Genomic DNA, 16,533 nt, shown 5'->3' with positions numbered 1-16,533 from the left:
TATGTGTGTGTGTGTGTGTGTGCAGGTGGCTTGTGTGTGTGTGTGTGTGCAGGTGGCTTGTGTGTGTGTGTGTGTGTGTGTGTGCAGGTGGCTTCTGTATGTGTGTGTGTGTGTATGTGAGTGTGTGCGGTTGTGTGTCTGTGTGCGGTTGTGTGTATAGGGGGGGACAGGTTGGCAGGCCCCCTAGACAGAGGGCTCCTGGCCCAGGCCGGGGGATCAGCGCCGCGACGCAGTGTAAATGTGTTAAGGTTTCCTGGGGCCCCCGGGGGCCTTCGCTCAGATCAGACAGGATTGAGGGGCCCGTCTGTCACCTCACGCTCTAATAACAGCGCTGGGGAAGGGCCCCACGAGGGGAGACAGAGACAGAGCGGTCTGCTCTTTAGGTTGATTTAACGTTGTATCTTCAATGGTCGCGATGAGGAGAGCTTCGGTCTTTGAGGTCCTCACCAGGTCAGAGGTCATGTGACATAAACAGCTGAACTGTGTTGGCTGTGATGGTGGATTGTGTTGAACCATCTGCAGAAACACAAACTCATCGGTAAACACTTCTCCTTCCGACACACGTCCCAAAATATAATCACAATCCCTGCCGCTGGTTTTAGGATGTTCAGCAAAAGAGGAAGGCAACCGTTTGTTGTTCATTACCCTCCACCACGGCCCAAAGTGTCGCTTCCTCTTCTTCTGTGGCGTTGGAGGACCAACATGTCTCTCCTCTTCTTCTGTGGCGTTGGAGGACCAACATGTCTCTCCTCTTCTTCTGTGGCGTTGGAGGACCAACATGTCTCTCCTCTTCTTCTGTGGCATTGGAGGACCAACATGTCTCTCCTCTTCTTCCTTGGCGGAGTTGTTGACGGGGGGGGGGGGGGAGGGGGGGATTTACGGGCTGGCGGAGTTGTTGACGGGGGGGGGGGGGGGGGGTTATTATCGATAATAGAAAATGCGCGGATCATTTTTTTTTCGTGAGTGCTCGTGCCGCCCCCCCTGTCATGCCTAAATACGCCACTGTCTCTACTCTTCTTCTGTGGTCTGCAGGACTTGGTGCTGAAGCATGACTCTGCAGATCTGCTGCCCTTCCTCCTCACAATGACGAAGCACTTTGATGACGGTGTTGGAGGACCAACATGTGTTTCCTCTTCTTCTTCTTCTTCTTCTGTGGTGTTGGAGGACCAACATGTCTCTCCTCTTCTTCTGCGGTCTGTAGGACTTGGTGCTGAAGCATGACTCTGCAGATTTGCTGCCCTTCCTCCTCACAATGACGAAGCACTTTGATGACGAACAAAGGATTTCATTCAGCCGTGGACATCAGTTTGTCGGGGCCGATTCCCGTGCCATTGTGACACCTCACACCTCTGGGTTAGAGGCGATGGATTTCCACGTCCTATTCAGAGATGAACAATGACCTGGTTTCTGCTCTGGCCCAAAGCAGCCCTGAGAGACGTTTGTACTACACTGCACACATTGTGCTTACATCCTTACTACTTTGAAGACATTTTTATGCTAATGGTCCATCAGGAATGTGTTCTCAGAGGGGACTGACTTTGAGAGAGGGCAATGTAAATACATTGTAGCAAGGTAAGAGAACAGAACACTCTTCCCTTACACCTCAGTCTGGTATCTGATTATGTTGTTCTTGCTTGCTAGCTTTATGTATGTACTTACCGATAAGATTGGGTGCGTGCATGTGTGTCTGTGTTTGCATGTGTGTGCATTTGTGCACGTGTGTGTGCATTTGTGCACGTGTGTGAGCGTGTGTGTGTGTGTGTGTGTGTGTGTGCGCACACATGTGTGCGTTTGTGCATGTGTGTGTGCATGTGTGTGTGCACGTGTGCATGCGTGTGTGTGTGTGTGTGTGTGTGTGTTCGTGCATGTCTGCATGCGTGCATGTCTCTGTGTTCCCAGTGTGTTTAGACAGCAGAGCCTCTCTTCTGCAGAGCAGCTCGGGGCTCTGGTCTACCCGCTGCCCTGGCTTTAGGAGCGGCCCTTTCCCACAGTGCAGAGCACCGCTGCCCAGGCTCAGACTGATGGGGAACAAAGAGCCAGCCTAGGACAACAAGCTGGGTCTGAGGGCCGCCCCCCCACCAGCCTGGAGGAGGCCGTTCCCACACACCTCTGGTGGGAGGGGTGTTGGGGGGGCCCTCCGGTTGTTGGTTCTGTGTAAGCTTAGCTCACCCTGTTAGCCCACCTGTGGGGTTGGCTGGCTGATGGACCCGTTGAACATTGTTTTAGGAAGCGAATGCCTGCTCTGCGTAGCTTGCTCAGGGCCGTTAGGGACCGTGGAGGATGTCTTGGGTGCTCTTCTATGGTGGGATCCCTAGGAGCGGGACCACCTTCTCTGGACCGGCTCCGTAGGTTCTGGTGGTCCACGCCTCCACTCCACTGTGAACCAGAAGAGCGTGAATCCATTCAAAGGATCCTTTTGGTAACAGATCAATGACTGTGGCTATTGTAGTCCTTCCTCTTCTGTATGGTCACATGATTTCTCATATCAAAGGCATCATCTTTCTGGCTTTATCTTCTACTTGCTGTAACTGTAACTTTGAAATATATTCAGTAACATAACACCAGCAAGGTGTGTTCTTATACATTAGAAACATTTGTTTCCAATTTCTTTTAGGTCTTTAAACAAACAAATGTGAGCTCCATGCTATGGTAAGGCATGCTGTTTTAAATGTGTGTGTGTCTTTGATGATCTAACTTTATGTGGAGAAAGGAAACCAGCGGGCGAGAGGAGAGGATCAGTCCAGCGCACATCACAGGTCCGTTCTTCTGAGACGTGTCCCAGCTGCAGTCAGCAGGAGGAGCGTGGTCAGCGCTCAGCAGAGGAACAGAGGAGACCACGGCGGACTAGAGGAGACGGAGAGGAGAGAGAGAGAGAGAGAGAGGGATAGAGAGAGATAGAGAGGAGAGAGAGAGATGGAGAGACAGATAGGAGAGGCGGAGAGGAGAGAGAGAGAGAGGGATGGAGAGAGATGGAGAGGAGAGAGAGGTGGAGAGAGATGGAGAGGAGAAAGAGAGATGGAGAGAGACAGAGAGGAGAGAGAGGTGGAGAGGGATGGAGAGAGATGGAGAGGAGAGAGAGACGGAGAGGGATGGAGAGAGATTGAGAGGAGAGAGAGAGACGGAGAGGGATGGAGAGAGATGGAGAGGAGAGAGACGAGAGATGAGCAGATACAGACTCAGCGAACACAGCCTGGCCATCGAGAAGGGATGCTACAGACAGACCTGGCTCCCAAGAGAAGACAGACTGTGCTCCCACTGCACACAAAACCAACTGGAAACAGAGCTGCACTTCCTGACTTCCTGCCAGTCATACGAAGACATCAGGAACACACACTTCCCATGGATTACAAAGGCATGCAGTGACTTTAAAGACACTCCAGACGCTAACAAACTGCCATACCTGTTGGGAGAAATACAACAATCGCAGCAACAAGATTTGTCACCTGTTGTGATGAGAGAAGGACCTCAAACTCCCCATAAACAGACTCATCCCCCTGGACTCACTCTTCACACAATAATTGCACTATTGCACACATCCTCTATATTGTAAATACTGTGTATTTAGAGTACATCTTTAATTTATCTGTTTATATGAGATACTGTAATTTTTATTGTTTGTTTTTTATAATATCTCACATTTTACTTTTTATAGAATAATATTTGATATGTATAGATATTTTGTATTTAACGTTTTATACTTATTATATATATTATACTGACCTTTTTACTTTTTAATTTATTTTCTAACCCTTTTTATTTTATTGTTCACCTGCTTTGGCAATGCAAATGTATATTTCTCATGCCAATAAAGCTTCTTTTTTTTATTGAATTGAATTGAGATGGAGAGAGACGGAGAGGAGAGAGATGGAGAGGAGAGAGAGACACATGGAGAGAAGAGGTGGAGAGGAATTTGTCTGTGAAATAAGCTTTATAGACAAAAAGGACTGACACAATAGATAGGTGTTGCTGTTGGAATGTAGATCGTCACGTTTAAGTGGCACACTCGAGGATTTACGTTCTCTTTAGCGACATATTTGGCGACTAGTGGTAAGTTATTAGACCGTGACCTAACAGACATTTATTGATGGATATATTCGAGATCTCCACTTTTAAGATTAAAAAAAGGGCATTGAAAACATTGCATTCCAGATATTGCATTCCATTATTTTTGTCATATATATTAGGTCCAACATGACAAGTCGTGGGTTGCTGGGAGAGGAGGCGACGGGACGAGAGGAGAGAAGGAGAGCTGAGCAGACGGCTGCCAATTTATGTTACATTTATATTTAAATGTATGTATATTTGGTGATGTTATGAGTGTAGTCCATTGATACAATCTCTCATCATCTAACTCATGAATCCAATTTGCTGTATTTTAAAATTGCAGGACATACTGTAAAGTTTAGACATTTTCCTCGGGAGGGCGGCGATGACACGACAGATCGGCCCCGCCCGCCGTCCTGGCCCTCCCCCTGTCTCTACGTCAGTAGGTTATATCCCTCGGTGATGCATGCGCCGCCTGGCTGTTCTCGGGGCGTCAGAGAGGGACACGGAGGAGCAGAGCTATTACGGGTTATCACCTCTCAGGGAGAATCTACCGCTGACTTCACTCACTGACGAGTCCTTCACTGGCGCTCTTCTAGTCAGTAGCTCTACGTTTTTATCACAGAATCGTTTTGTTTTAGGAGTTAGTATCAACAGAGCGCACACGATGGCTGAGAAAGTCGACATGGAGCCGAGCAAGGCGTCCTCCGGGGAGGTTTACCCGGACGACCCGGTGTCCAACGGGCTGGGACCGGCCACCACCGCCGTCCCGGAGACGCTGCAGCAGCGGGTCCGGAGGATCGTCCTGGCCAACCTGCTGGTCATCCTGACCGTGGCCGGAGTCCTCGTCGGGGTCATCATCGGAATGGCGGTCCGCAACACGGAGCTGACCCGCACGCAGGTCATCTACATCGGCTTCCCCGGAGAGCTGCTGATCCGCCTGCTGAAGATGATCATCATCCCGCTGGTGGTGTGCAGCCTGGTGTCCGGGGCGGCGAGCATCGATCCCAAGGCCCTGGGCCGGCTGGGCGGCTGGGCCATGCTCTTCTTCCTGGTCACCACGCTCATCTCCTCATCCATCGGGGTGGTGATGGCGTTCATCATCCAGCCCGGCTCCAACACGGGCTCCAAGCCGCGGGTGGCCGGGCTGGGGGACGACGTGCCGGCGCCCAAGGAGATCATCGACTCCTTCTTGGACCTCATCAGGTGAGTGACGGGGGACCCTTTGTTTATGTCGAGAAGGGGGCTGCGTTCCAATTAACCCCTGACCCGGCGTCACCACCGAGCAGCAGAACACGTGGCAGGCGGGACCCCTCCTGACTGTCTGTCAATGAGTTGACGTAACGTCACTCTTCAACGTAGCGACCCACGATGCGCGCGTAATGACGGACATGCCTCGGAATCGAGACCAACCGGTTCCGTGTGGCGTTGACGCAGACGCATTCCGTATATCAGTAGGACGCGGGAGCGTTTGCGGGGCGAAACCCTGGATGCGTAGTTACGTCAGCCCGTTGCATCAGCCCCACGATGCATCCAGACCGTATGGGGGCGGGGGCGACGGCCAGGCCGCCGGACGGTGTCTGGCTGAGGGCGGAACGCGTTAATGCCGCAATGTGGCGTCAGAACCCGCACCCGGTCAAAGTTGTTCCACTAGTACAGTACACTAGGTCCACCAGTACAGTACAGTGAGGATACCAGTTCAGTACAGTAGGCTAAGTCCACCAGTTCAGTACACTGGGTAACTGAGCCTTAAATTGTTGTGGCTTCAGGGAGCATACCGTTCCGTGCGGTGTAGAACAGGTTCAGGTCATGGAGACGAGGCGCGCTGTCATGTTGATGGTTTATCACACCGCATGGCATGAAGCCGGCCACACACCGCCGGCGAAGCGCAGTTTCCGCGCGTCAAACGCCGCGCCTAGCACCAATAGGAAGCGTCGCGCTGCAGCACCGTTGTGGTTATGTTTTGAAAGTAGCAGATCAACAAACATAGTCGGTATAGGCTACCATTACGTTATACGAGTTGTTCTATGACTACATATATGGCTCTGATGCCCATGATCCTCTGTTTGTGCTTACAATGATCGTCACATTAATTCATAGTTAGCCTACTTATGTCCTGTCGGGCACTTTATTTGTGGTTTAGTCACTGTATTTACTCTGAGTAAATGAGTCATTGCTCATTCATTTTGCATTGTGGAATTATTCATCTACTGCATCAACAATCTCCATATATACAGGACCTTGTATCAAACCGGGATGTACGAAATAGCTTTTAAAAAGCGCCTTTTCACGCGCGGCGACGCTAGGGAATAGAACAGTGACGGGAAGTTTAGCGGGGCGGCGCGCTTGCGCGCGTCAAGGCGCCGCCGGTGAGGGCTAGTAGGCTACGTCCTTTTTGGCGCTGCGCCGGCGGTGTGTGTTGGGCTTTAAGCGTCAAGTCACCAAGGATGGCACTAACGTATGAAAGGCTGTTAACCAGTGGCGTGGCCAGGACGTTATTTCTGGGGGGGCAAGCTCGGGCTAGTCTTTTATTTGGGGTGGCACTTGATTGTCAAACCAGAATTGTTGGGGGGGGGGGGGGGGACGCAGAGGGTGCGGACGCGATTGTTGAGGGGGGGGTGGGGTGGGGGCGGACGAACGCGATTGTTGACGGGGGGTGCGCGTTAACAGGGTGACCGAGCCTGAGCCTGCGAGTGCGACAGCGTAAATCGCGCTTTCAACGAAACTGTCAATCAACTGGGGTGGCACCTGGGGTGGCACATCAGGTTCCAGAGGGGGCCAGTGCCACCCCCGGCCCCCCCTCTGGATCCGCCACTGCTGTTAACGTCTTGGAAATGTCGCGTTAACGCGTAATATTTTAACGAGTTATATTTCAACAAAAAAATAGACGGGTTAACCTACTGTGCTGTGTTCCAATATCCATTTTTAGACGTCAGTTTTGTTCCAAATCGAATACTCTGTGGCGCCCTAACCTGAAATTACGATCCCGACTGCCTCCGCGGCTCTTCCCCCAGCAATAAACATCCCGCTTTGAACGGTGAACTCTTAAAAAAGCTAATTTAAAAAAAAAAAAAGCTATAAAAGCTACAAAATGACTCCATTAATGCAGGCTATGTGGAAAATGCGCTGACGTTGGCTCAGCCTGGCTCCGCCTCTTCCGCTACGTAGCTAAGACGGCTGCGGTTGAGTACGAAAAGTGTACATCGATCCACACACGGTTTGACCGTTTTGAGTACACTATCCGGGTCCTTTCAGTACACTTATTTTCGCCCAGATCTGAATTGGAACACCCTGCCTACGTACTCAAACAAGTATAGTGAGTGCGGATAGTATGCCCTGTGTTCCAATATCATACTATCACCACTACGTAGCGGAAGAGGCGGTGCCAGGCTGAGCCAACGTCGGCGCATTTTCCACATAGCCTGCATTAATGGAGTCATTTTGTAGCTTTTATAGCTTTTTACAGCTACTATGCGTAAAGAGTTCACCGTTCAAAGCGTGATGTTAATTGCGGGAGAGGAGCCGCAGCGGCAGTCGCGATCGTAATTTCCGGTTAGGGATAGTGGTGGATTTTGATTTGTTTGCTTGATTCAGTTCGCCAAGAAGAATCGTTTGTTTGTTTGTTTGTTTGTTTGTTTGTTCGTTCGTTCGTTAACTAAGTTCCTTTCAGCTGAGGAGAGCTTCATGTTGTTGCCCAGCTGGCTCTCGTGATGTCGCAGTCCTCGAGTCTTCACCACTTAACACAGTCAGTGAACGAACAGAGACTCGTGAGTCAGTGTCAGCGACTAGTGGGTGGGTCTGGGAGTCGAGTCTTGGAGAACGAACGATACGAACAAGACGAACTGAAATGGGGAATCAGGTCGGTTCATTCTTGTTAAAGAGTCGTTCATTCGAACTGATTCGTTCGCAAACGACCCATCACTAGTTAGGGCACCACAGAGTATTCGATTTGGAACGACACTGATATCTGAAAATCAGCGCACTCAGTGAGTGCAGTTATTGTACTACGTTTATGTGTACTCATGGAAGTATGGATATCGGAACACAGCAATGGATATTGGAACACACACTCAAGCCAGTCATACTTATTCATGAGGAGGTTCTCTCAGGGAGGACCAGACTTGACACAGAGGGCCACGCCCGACGTTTCTCGCTAAAGGAAATGATGAATGAAATCAAACCAGAGTTGTGGTTTAGAAGAAGCCAGTTTTAACTGTCAGCAGGGAGTAGTGAAGTCTGAAGAAACTTTTTTATGGCAACTTTCTCTCTTCTGTAATCGCACGTTGAGAGAATGTTTAGCCTAACAACATCAGACGATGAGCAAACGATCCAAGCAGCTTTGGCAATGAAAGATACATTGCTAAGTTTATGCAGTCATTTTTGCAACACCCCTATAAGATAAGAATGGAATGACCCGTTGGCCGTGAGACTATTTACATAGAAACTCTGTGAAACACAACGAGAAACCCCCCCCTGGGGGCTGGCTGTTAGGAGAAACTGTGTGTGTGTGTGTGTGTGTGTGTGTGTGTGTGTGTGTGTGTGTGTGTGTGTGTGTGTGTGTGTGTGTGTGTGTGTGTGTGTGTGTGCGTGCGTGCGTGTCACGCTGGCTTTTCCATTCACTCTCCGCCCCTTATCACTCTGCTCGTTTTTTGTTCTGAGCCTGAGAGCGCTCTGAGCCTGCTGTGTTTGCCGCGTTACTACAGGATGTGCGATCGCCCGCTAATGTTTGAAGTTCACCAACTTTGGCAAGAAGCCTGTTGCCATCCATTAGTGTGTGTGTGTGTGTGTGTGTGTGTTGCCGGTCCTCTGTTGTTTAACCTCCGGTTACCTTGAGACCGCGCCCCCCTCAGTGTGCTGTGTGTTCAGTCACGGGGCCGACCTTGTTCCCCCTGTAGGAGGGCACCATGTCGGCCCTCACACACCTGACCTGCTGAGAGGGAGGAGGGGAGGATGTGGTGGTGGGCGGTGCCTACGAACATGGGCGCGGCCTCAGCGACGGCCCGGGCTCAGGTTCCACATCAGTCGGTCGTCGGGATGACGGAACCCTCCTGAGGTCTGGGTGGGGGGCGTGGCGTGGAGGGGAGGCACAGCTCCTCAGTCTGGGCGGGGGTGAGGAAGGGTTTTGAAGGGCAGCTCCTCTGCTTGCTGCTTTGTGAGTTACGACCATGTTTACCACACACTGCACGCGTGTATACACACCTCTGCACATGGAAAGGGTCATTACAAAACGACTTCTCAATAATTTCTTTTGGGGGGGGGCGGGCGGGCGGTGTGCGCGCGTGTGTGTGTATTTTAAACTTCAGGGTTATGACTTGTTGTCACATGGTCATGCCAGGCATAACAAGGAGAAGGAGAAGTTGAGTTCATTGAGGAAGTCTGTGATTGGTCATGGGCGTGGGCGTGTGATTGGGCGGGGGCGCGTGATTGGTCGGGGGCGTGTGAGGCCGTAGGTCTGGGCTCCCAGTGAGACCGACGGGTCCCGTCTGAATCGTTCAGTGGCAGAAGATGTTGGTATCATATTAGAACTGACTCAGCGTCCTTCCGGCTGAGTCATACGGCCTTCATTAAGCTGCTGCCACGTGACGTCCTAATCCTGATTCTGAAGCGCACGCTCTTACACATGATGAATGGATGAATGGAAGTTAATCCCTCATTACTCTTAATATTCTCAGAGGGGAGGGAGGGGGAGATGTGTGTGTGAGTGTGTGTACGGGGAGGGGGACTTTAGGCATCCTGGGGATGCCTAAAGTCATGCAACTGATTATTGCTTATTGCTTACTAACTGATTACTGCTCTATTGGCTCCGTGTGGTTTCAACATCAGCTGACCAATCGCACACTCCCGTCACATCAGCTCTGACCACGGTCACGGCCCACCTGGACCTGAGGTCTGGGGTCACACCTGCAGCTGGCCCACGTCACAGACTCCGTCAGCCGCGCGCCTCCTCTCCCCCTCCAGCGTGTTTACTGAGCTCCTCTCAGCGCTCTGCTCGGGTTTACCGGTGAATCAAATGAAGAAGTCGTTCATTAAACAAACCTGAGCCTGTCCCAGCCAGGTGAACCTGTTAATAAAACGCTTTAGTGTCGGTCTCTTCTCTTCACAGTGGTGGGTTAGTGTCTCCTCACAGCGGTGGGTTAGTGTCGGTCTCTTCTCCTCACAGCGGTGGGTTAGTGTCTCCTCACAGCGGTGGGTTAGTGTCTCCTCACAGCGCTGGTCTCTGAGCAGCGGTGGGCTCCAGGGATTCAGGCGCTCCTCATTACGCTGTAATCCACCTGTAAGCCGCGGTCGGGGGGGTCGGGATTAATAGTGAAATTCCTGTCAGAAATTCCCACGTGACGGAGCGTGTGTGAGGTGTTTGTTGGCTGGAGAACGAAGCAGCTGACGTTCGTTTGCTCGTTTCGCCGTGTTGCCACATGCCGCTTCACATCTAGATTCATCACGATTCCTTCTCTCCCCTCAGGAACCTCTTCCCCTCCAACCTGGTGTCTGCTGCCTTCCAGTCGGTGGGTAACACCATCGCACACCGTCCTGTTCTGCAGAAACCATTAAACATGCACAGAGACATATACAGTACATTGACATTGAGGGCATAAAGCAGACGCTTTATCCAAAGAGATTTACAGTAAATACGTTTGTCAGAAGAAAGAGAAACGACAATATATCTCTATATCTCTGGCGGTGCAGTAAGGATGTTCATAGAACCAAGTGCCAAGCACTTACCGTCACTAGGTTAACCCATTCCCCGGTTAGGGTCCCCAAAGATGGCTAGGATAAGACGCTACTAACTGCCCTACGGTGATAATGTGGCTCACTATTGCCAGCTAATGTGTCGCTCTGATTGATTAAGGATGCATTATCAGTCCAACCTTTAGGGAGCACAGCGTGTTCACATTTGATAATAAACCACAGAGCAGAGTAACGGCTGGACTTACTCCGAAACTCTTTAAAAGGCCATCCCCTCACCGTTAGATGATATCACACTGACACTCAAAAAGACATGCTGGCGCTGACTGCTCTCTCCTCTGCAGTACGGAACCGGCTACAAGTTCGTCACTACCAACGGGACCAACATCACCGTGGAGAAGGTGAGAGCCAGACGCCTCCTCTCACACTCGCCTGGAGTGACACAGCAGGCAGAAGTGTGTGTGTGTGTGTGTGTGTGTGTGTGTGTGTGTGTGTGTGTGTGTGTGTGTGTGTGTGTGTGTGTGTGTGTGTGTGTGTGTGTGTGTGTGTGTGTGTGTGTGTGTGTGTGTGTGTGTTCACCTTGGGATTGTTCACAAGTCATGCAACTGATGCTTATTGGCTCCGTGTGTTTCATCAACCTGTGTGTGTGTGTGTCCAGGTGCCCATCGGTCTGGACCAGGACGGGATGAACATCCTGGGTCTGGTGGTGTTTGCCATCGTGTTCGGCGTGGCCCTGAGGAAGCTGGGAGAGGAGGGGGAGATCCTCATCAAGTTCTTCAACTCCTTCAACGAGGCCACCATGGTGCTGGTGTCCTGGATCATGTGGTGAGTGTTCTCCTCCCTCTCCTCGGCCCAGTGTGGCCCTCTGGGTCTGCTCAGATGGCTTCCTGCTACTCTGCACTGGATCACGGATTACATTACAGCCCTCAGACAACAAACCGATTGTGGCACAAATGTTGACCTGACTTGATTACGTGGAATACCTCCCGGGTGTTCCACGTGAGAACATTATAAGGTGCAGTATCTCCCAGGAGTTCTCTGGCTCTGGCTCTGGCCCACTCTCTCTCTCTCTCTCGCTCTGGCTCTCTCTCTATCTCTCTCTCTCTCGCTTGCTCGCTCGTGCTCTCTCTCTCTCTCTCTCTCTCTCTCTCTCTCTCTCTCTCTCTCTCTCTCTCTCTCTCTCTCTCTCTCTGTCTCTGTCTCTGTCTCTCTCTCTGTGTGTGTGTGTTCTAGAGGTGGTCTCTCTCTCTGCCCCGCCCTAACCCCCCCCGGTCCGGTCCCCCTCCTCAGGTACGCTCCTCTGGGCATCATGTTCCTGGTGGCGGGTAAGATCGTGGAGATGGAGGACGTGGCCACGCTGTTCTCCAGCCTGGGGAAGTACATCGCCTGCTGCATGGTGGGCCACGCCATCCACGGCCTGCTGGTGCTGCCCGCCATCTACGCCGTCATCACCCGGAAGAACCCCTACACCTTCCTGTGGGGCATCTTCACCGCCCTGGCCACCGCCTTCGGCACCTCGTCCAGGTAGGCCGCCCGCCGCCGCCGCCGCCGCCGCGGGGCGCGTTCACAGCTCTCTGTGGGGTGCGTCACACAGCGCTTTGAGGCGCGTTCCCACAGTGCTCCTCGGGGAGCGTTCCCACAGCGCTCTGCGACGCGTCACACCTCCTCCCTTAAACAGTGACTCAAACTCCCTAACCAAACACCTCACCTCGGGCAGCTTCACAAGTGAACAATCCACCCTGTGCATGCGACACTGGAGCGTCAAACAAACAAGACCCAGCTGCAGGCCGACTGAGCACCAGGTGATCACGCGCTACCTTCTATCTCGGTGGTTACATGACCTTGTCTGTTTCCTTTCTCTCTCTCCTCTCCCCCCTCCTCTGCCCTGTCTCCCCCCTCCCCTGCTCCTCCCCCCTCCCCTGCTCCTCCCCTCTCACCCTCCGCCCCCTCCTCGCCCCTCTTCCCTGCTCCTCCCCTCTCCCCTGCTCCTCCCCTCATCTCCTTTCTCCCTCCTCTCCTCTCACCCTCCGCCCCCTCCTCTCCCCCCTCCCCTGCTCCTCCCCTCCTCTCCTTTCTCCCTCCTCTCCTCTCACCCTCCGCCCCCTCCTCGCCCCTCTTCCCTGCTCCTCTCCTTTCTCCCTCCTCTCCTCTCACCCCCCCCCCCCCCCCCCCAGCTCGGCCACCCTCCCCCTGATGATGAAGTGCGTGGAGGAGAACAACGGCGTGTCAAAGCACATCAGCCGCTTCATCCTGCCCATCGGCGCCACCGTCAACATGGACGGCGCCGCGCTCTTCCAGTGCGTGGCGGCCGTCTTCATCGCCCAGCTCAACGGCATCACGCTCAACTTCGTCCAGGTCATCACCATCCTGTGAGTCGCCCCCCCCCCCCCCCCCGGCCGCCTGCCGTCGCTATGACGACGGGATGATATCACACCCGTGTGTGTGTGTGTGTGTGTGTGTGTGTGTGTGTGTGTGTGTGTGTGTGTGTGTGTGTGTGTGTGTGTGTGTGTGTGTGTGTGTGTGTGTGTGTGTGTGTGTGTGTGTGTGTGTGTGTGTGCACACAGACCTCTCTGCCAGAGACATGGGTCCAGGTTTTGAAGAAAAGGCTGTTTATTCATTTAGTTTGACGTCTGACTGCGTCATTCATAAACCATTAGATCATATCTGAGGTGAGTTATAACCGGAGTGTGAACTGGGCCAATAACTGGTCTGGACTGGCCGGTCTCCTCCTTCAGGAGTAATTATACTCAGGGAGTCGGAGCGTGATACCTTGTGTCATTCTATTCCTGTCCTTCTGGCGGGATTTGTGATGGTTAGTGTGGGCTCCTATCAGAGCAGGCTGTCTCCAGCCCCGCCCACTCAGGGAGGAGACGTCTCTCAGTCTCTTTGATTCCTGCTCCCGTTTCTCCCTATAGTTTAGGATTGAATGCAAAAAAGGTCGGTTATGAAAGATCTTCTTGATAATAACTAACTATAAACATGTAACATATTATTGTTATTTCATATATAAACAAAAAAAAGCATTAGAAATGTGAGGGTGAGAATGAGCAAACATGTCAGGGAACTGAAAGCGCGGTGGTTCAAACCCACACACCGTCCTGGTGTCTTGAGTTACCATGGAAACACAGACGACGTTGTTAACCCGCACCCTGCCCTGTTCAGAGTGACGGCCACGGCGTCCAGTGTGGGCGCGGCGGGCATCCCGGCGGGCGGAGTCCTGACCCTGGCCATCATCCTGGAGGCGGTGGGCCTGCCCACCAACGACATCTCCCTCATCCTGGCCGTCGATTGGCTCGTGTGAGTACCCTACGCGATCCGTGGGGATGGAGGTTCTGGGGGGGGGGTCGAGGGGTCTGCTCGTTCCTGGGGGGGGATTCTTCTTCTTCTTCTTCTTCTTCTTCTTCTTCTTCTTCTTCTTCTTCTTCTTCTTCTTCTTCTTCTTCTTCTTCTTCTTCTTCTTCTTCTTCTTCTTCTTCTTCTTCTTCTTCTTCTTCTTCTTCTTCTTCTTCTTCTTCTTCTTCTTCTTCTTCTTCTTCTTCTTCTTCTTCTTCTTCTTCTTCTTCTTCTTCTTCTTCTTCTTCTTCTTCTTCTTCTTCTAGAGAGAGAGAATCCATGTCAGTTTCCACTGTCTCGCTGTAGTTTAGTTAAAGAGACTCCTGCTGATCTCCTGTTCCGCCCTAACGCCGCTGTGCCTTCTGTCCCTCCCCAGAGACCGTACCTGCACCGTGCTCAACGTGGAGGGGGACGCCTTCGGCGCCGGCCTCCTGCAGCACTTTGTGGACAGCCAGGCCAAGAAGGAGGAAGGGGCGGAGCTTAGCGAGGTCAGGCTGGGGGACAACCCCCCCAGCGCCGCCCCCGAGAGCTCGCCGCTGATGGGGAAGCCCGGGGGGCCGGGGGAGAAGGAGTCCGCCATGTGAGACCCCTCTTCCGGCTCCAGCCAATCAGGATCCTGCTTGGGCCCCCGTCCCGCCACCCCCCCCCCCCCCTCCTCCGTAGGGGGAGGGAGCAGGACAAACTGTTGAAGAGTGACTTCCTGCAGGCTGCCGGTCACAGGATGTTTGGTTTTTTTAAGGGACAGTTGTTTTCTATTTATGATTTCACATCATCTTCTGCCTTCCAAAGTTCATAATTTCTGCCATTTCTTCGTTCTTTGATGATCGAAAGCACATTCTTCCCCGGTGGACAAAAGCTTTCTAAAGTTTGAATCCCTTTTTAAACGTTTACTTGGCAGACCGTCTGTATTCTGTACACACCAAATACACACCAAATGCACGCACACACACGGACTCGGGACGCACACACACACGGCCGCACACTACCATGGACCCTTTCGAGCAACGCTGCCACTCCAAAGAAAGGCTTGCTGCTGTGGCAGGTCGGCGGTCGGGACCCTGGAGCGGCACGGCCTCAAACACCAGCGCACTCCACTGCAGGCTGAGGGTTCCGTTTGTGTCTCCCTCGTGCGTCCAACACAGTCCCTTTGAAGAGCACAGTCCTTTGAGGAGCACAGTGTGAAGGAGGTCACGTTGAGCCCTGAGGTGCACCGTGCGTTTATACGGGATCGGTCAAACTATCACTGCTGCTTTTACAATGTATTTTTGGATTGATCCGTTTCTCTTCTTGAAACTTGTCGTCGGGGCCTTGATGTTAAAAGTGTCTCGGTCTTGGAAGGTTTCTGCTTTAATTTAACTTATTTCTAAAGAGACTTAGATTGTCTATCGCCCATGTGATCATCATCATGGGATCATCATGTGACCATGGGATCCATCTTGTAATAAGAATGTGTTAATGCAGTTAATAATGTGGAGAATGTGTTGTTGCGGCCGTGAGATTAGTACTGTAGGAACTGTTTTTGAAGAAGTTTAACGTTGAATTGGATATTATTGTTTTATTATTTACTAATTATGAGTTCACCTCAAATTGAAGTCTGTTACCAAAATATTTAGTTTTAAACCAGACCGTTGTAAGATAAACCAAATTGGGGAATTTCCGTTAAATGTAAACTATTTATTTATTTCCACGTGCGAGTCGGGCCTTGGCCCTTTTAAATCTTTGGCTTCAGGCTGCTTTATTGTTTTATAAACCGACGGGAGACGCCAGGTGGTCAGGGCACTTTCCAACTGTCACTCAACTGGCGGTTGGTGTATGATTGTGTGTTGGGACATTGCTGAGATGTAAATCATTCCATTCCTCTCTGTTCTCTGTATGTGTGTACTTTGGAGCAAACGTTGTTGTGTACAGACTATGTGCGACTATTGCAGGACGCAATCACAGGTGCGGAGAGAATATATAATTATTTGGGTTATTCTCTGAATGTGCTCCATTAAGAGTTTAGAATTCATGTTTTTAAGTTGGGTAAACTGTTAACTTCTTTTTAAAAAAATAGTAAAAAAAAAAATAGCAATTCCTTTGATTGATCTTCATTGACTTGTTTATTAATGTGGATTATTGCACACTATCTGTCTCTTTACAGGTGCGGTGATCAGTGAAATCACCTGTAGTTCGTTCCAATTCTATGAGTACTGTGTGCAGCAATATAGTACTCCGGTAGCTGCAGTATTCAATCACAGCAGGTGAAAAGAAAAAGTATGCGATTTAGAACGCGGCCATGCATGTTTCCACTGTTCTGCTTCAACCGCAGAGCGTCAGCCAATCACAAGGACTTGCTCGGCCCACGTGGAACTCGCTTTAAAGGTACCAGCAGTACAGCTGACCAATCACAGCGGGACACGTCAGGACCGGCATTGCCAGATTCGAGATGTGACGGTAACGTAGCAGAGGTTTATGGTGCGTTCATATCGCTGG

General features: G+C 51.5%; 1 protein-coding gene across 1 annotated transcript; it reads left to right on the top strand.

Moving 5' to 3' along the window:
- The first annotated feature begins 4,544 nt into the window (after positions 1-4,544).
- On the top strand, positions 4,545-16,160 carry slc1a5 (solute carrier family 1 member 5). The gene is made up of 8 exons (XM_084466291.1): positions 4,545-5,250; positions 10,505-10,547; positions 11,073-11,129; positions 11,387-11,553; positions 12,019-12,252; positions 12,903-13,097; positions 13,891-14,025; positions 14,438-16,160. The coding sequence occupies exons 1-8, from the start codon at positions 4,712-4,714 to the stop codon at positions 14,643-14,645; spliced, it is 1,578 nt and encodes a 525-aa protein (XP_084322417.1). The 5' UTR covers positions 4,545-4,711; the 3' UTR covers positions 14,646-16,160.
- The last annotated feature ends 373 nt before the right edge of the window (positions 16,161-16,533 follow it).

Source organism: Micromesistius poutassou (genome assembly GCF_964030765.1).
Source record: "Micromesistius poutassou genome assembly, chromosome: 4".
In the NCBI taxonomy this organism is placed as follows: Eukaryota; Metazoa; Chordata; class Actinopteri; order Gadiformes; family Gadidae; genus Micromesistius; species Micromesistius poutassou.
The sequence above is the reverse complement of the archived record's forward strand: the minus strand, read 5'-3'. Positions and strand labels throughout refer to the sequence as shown.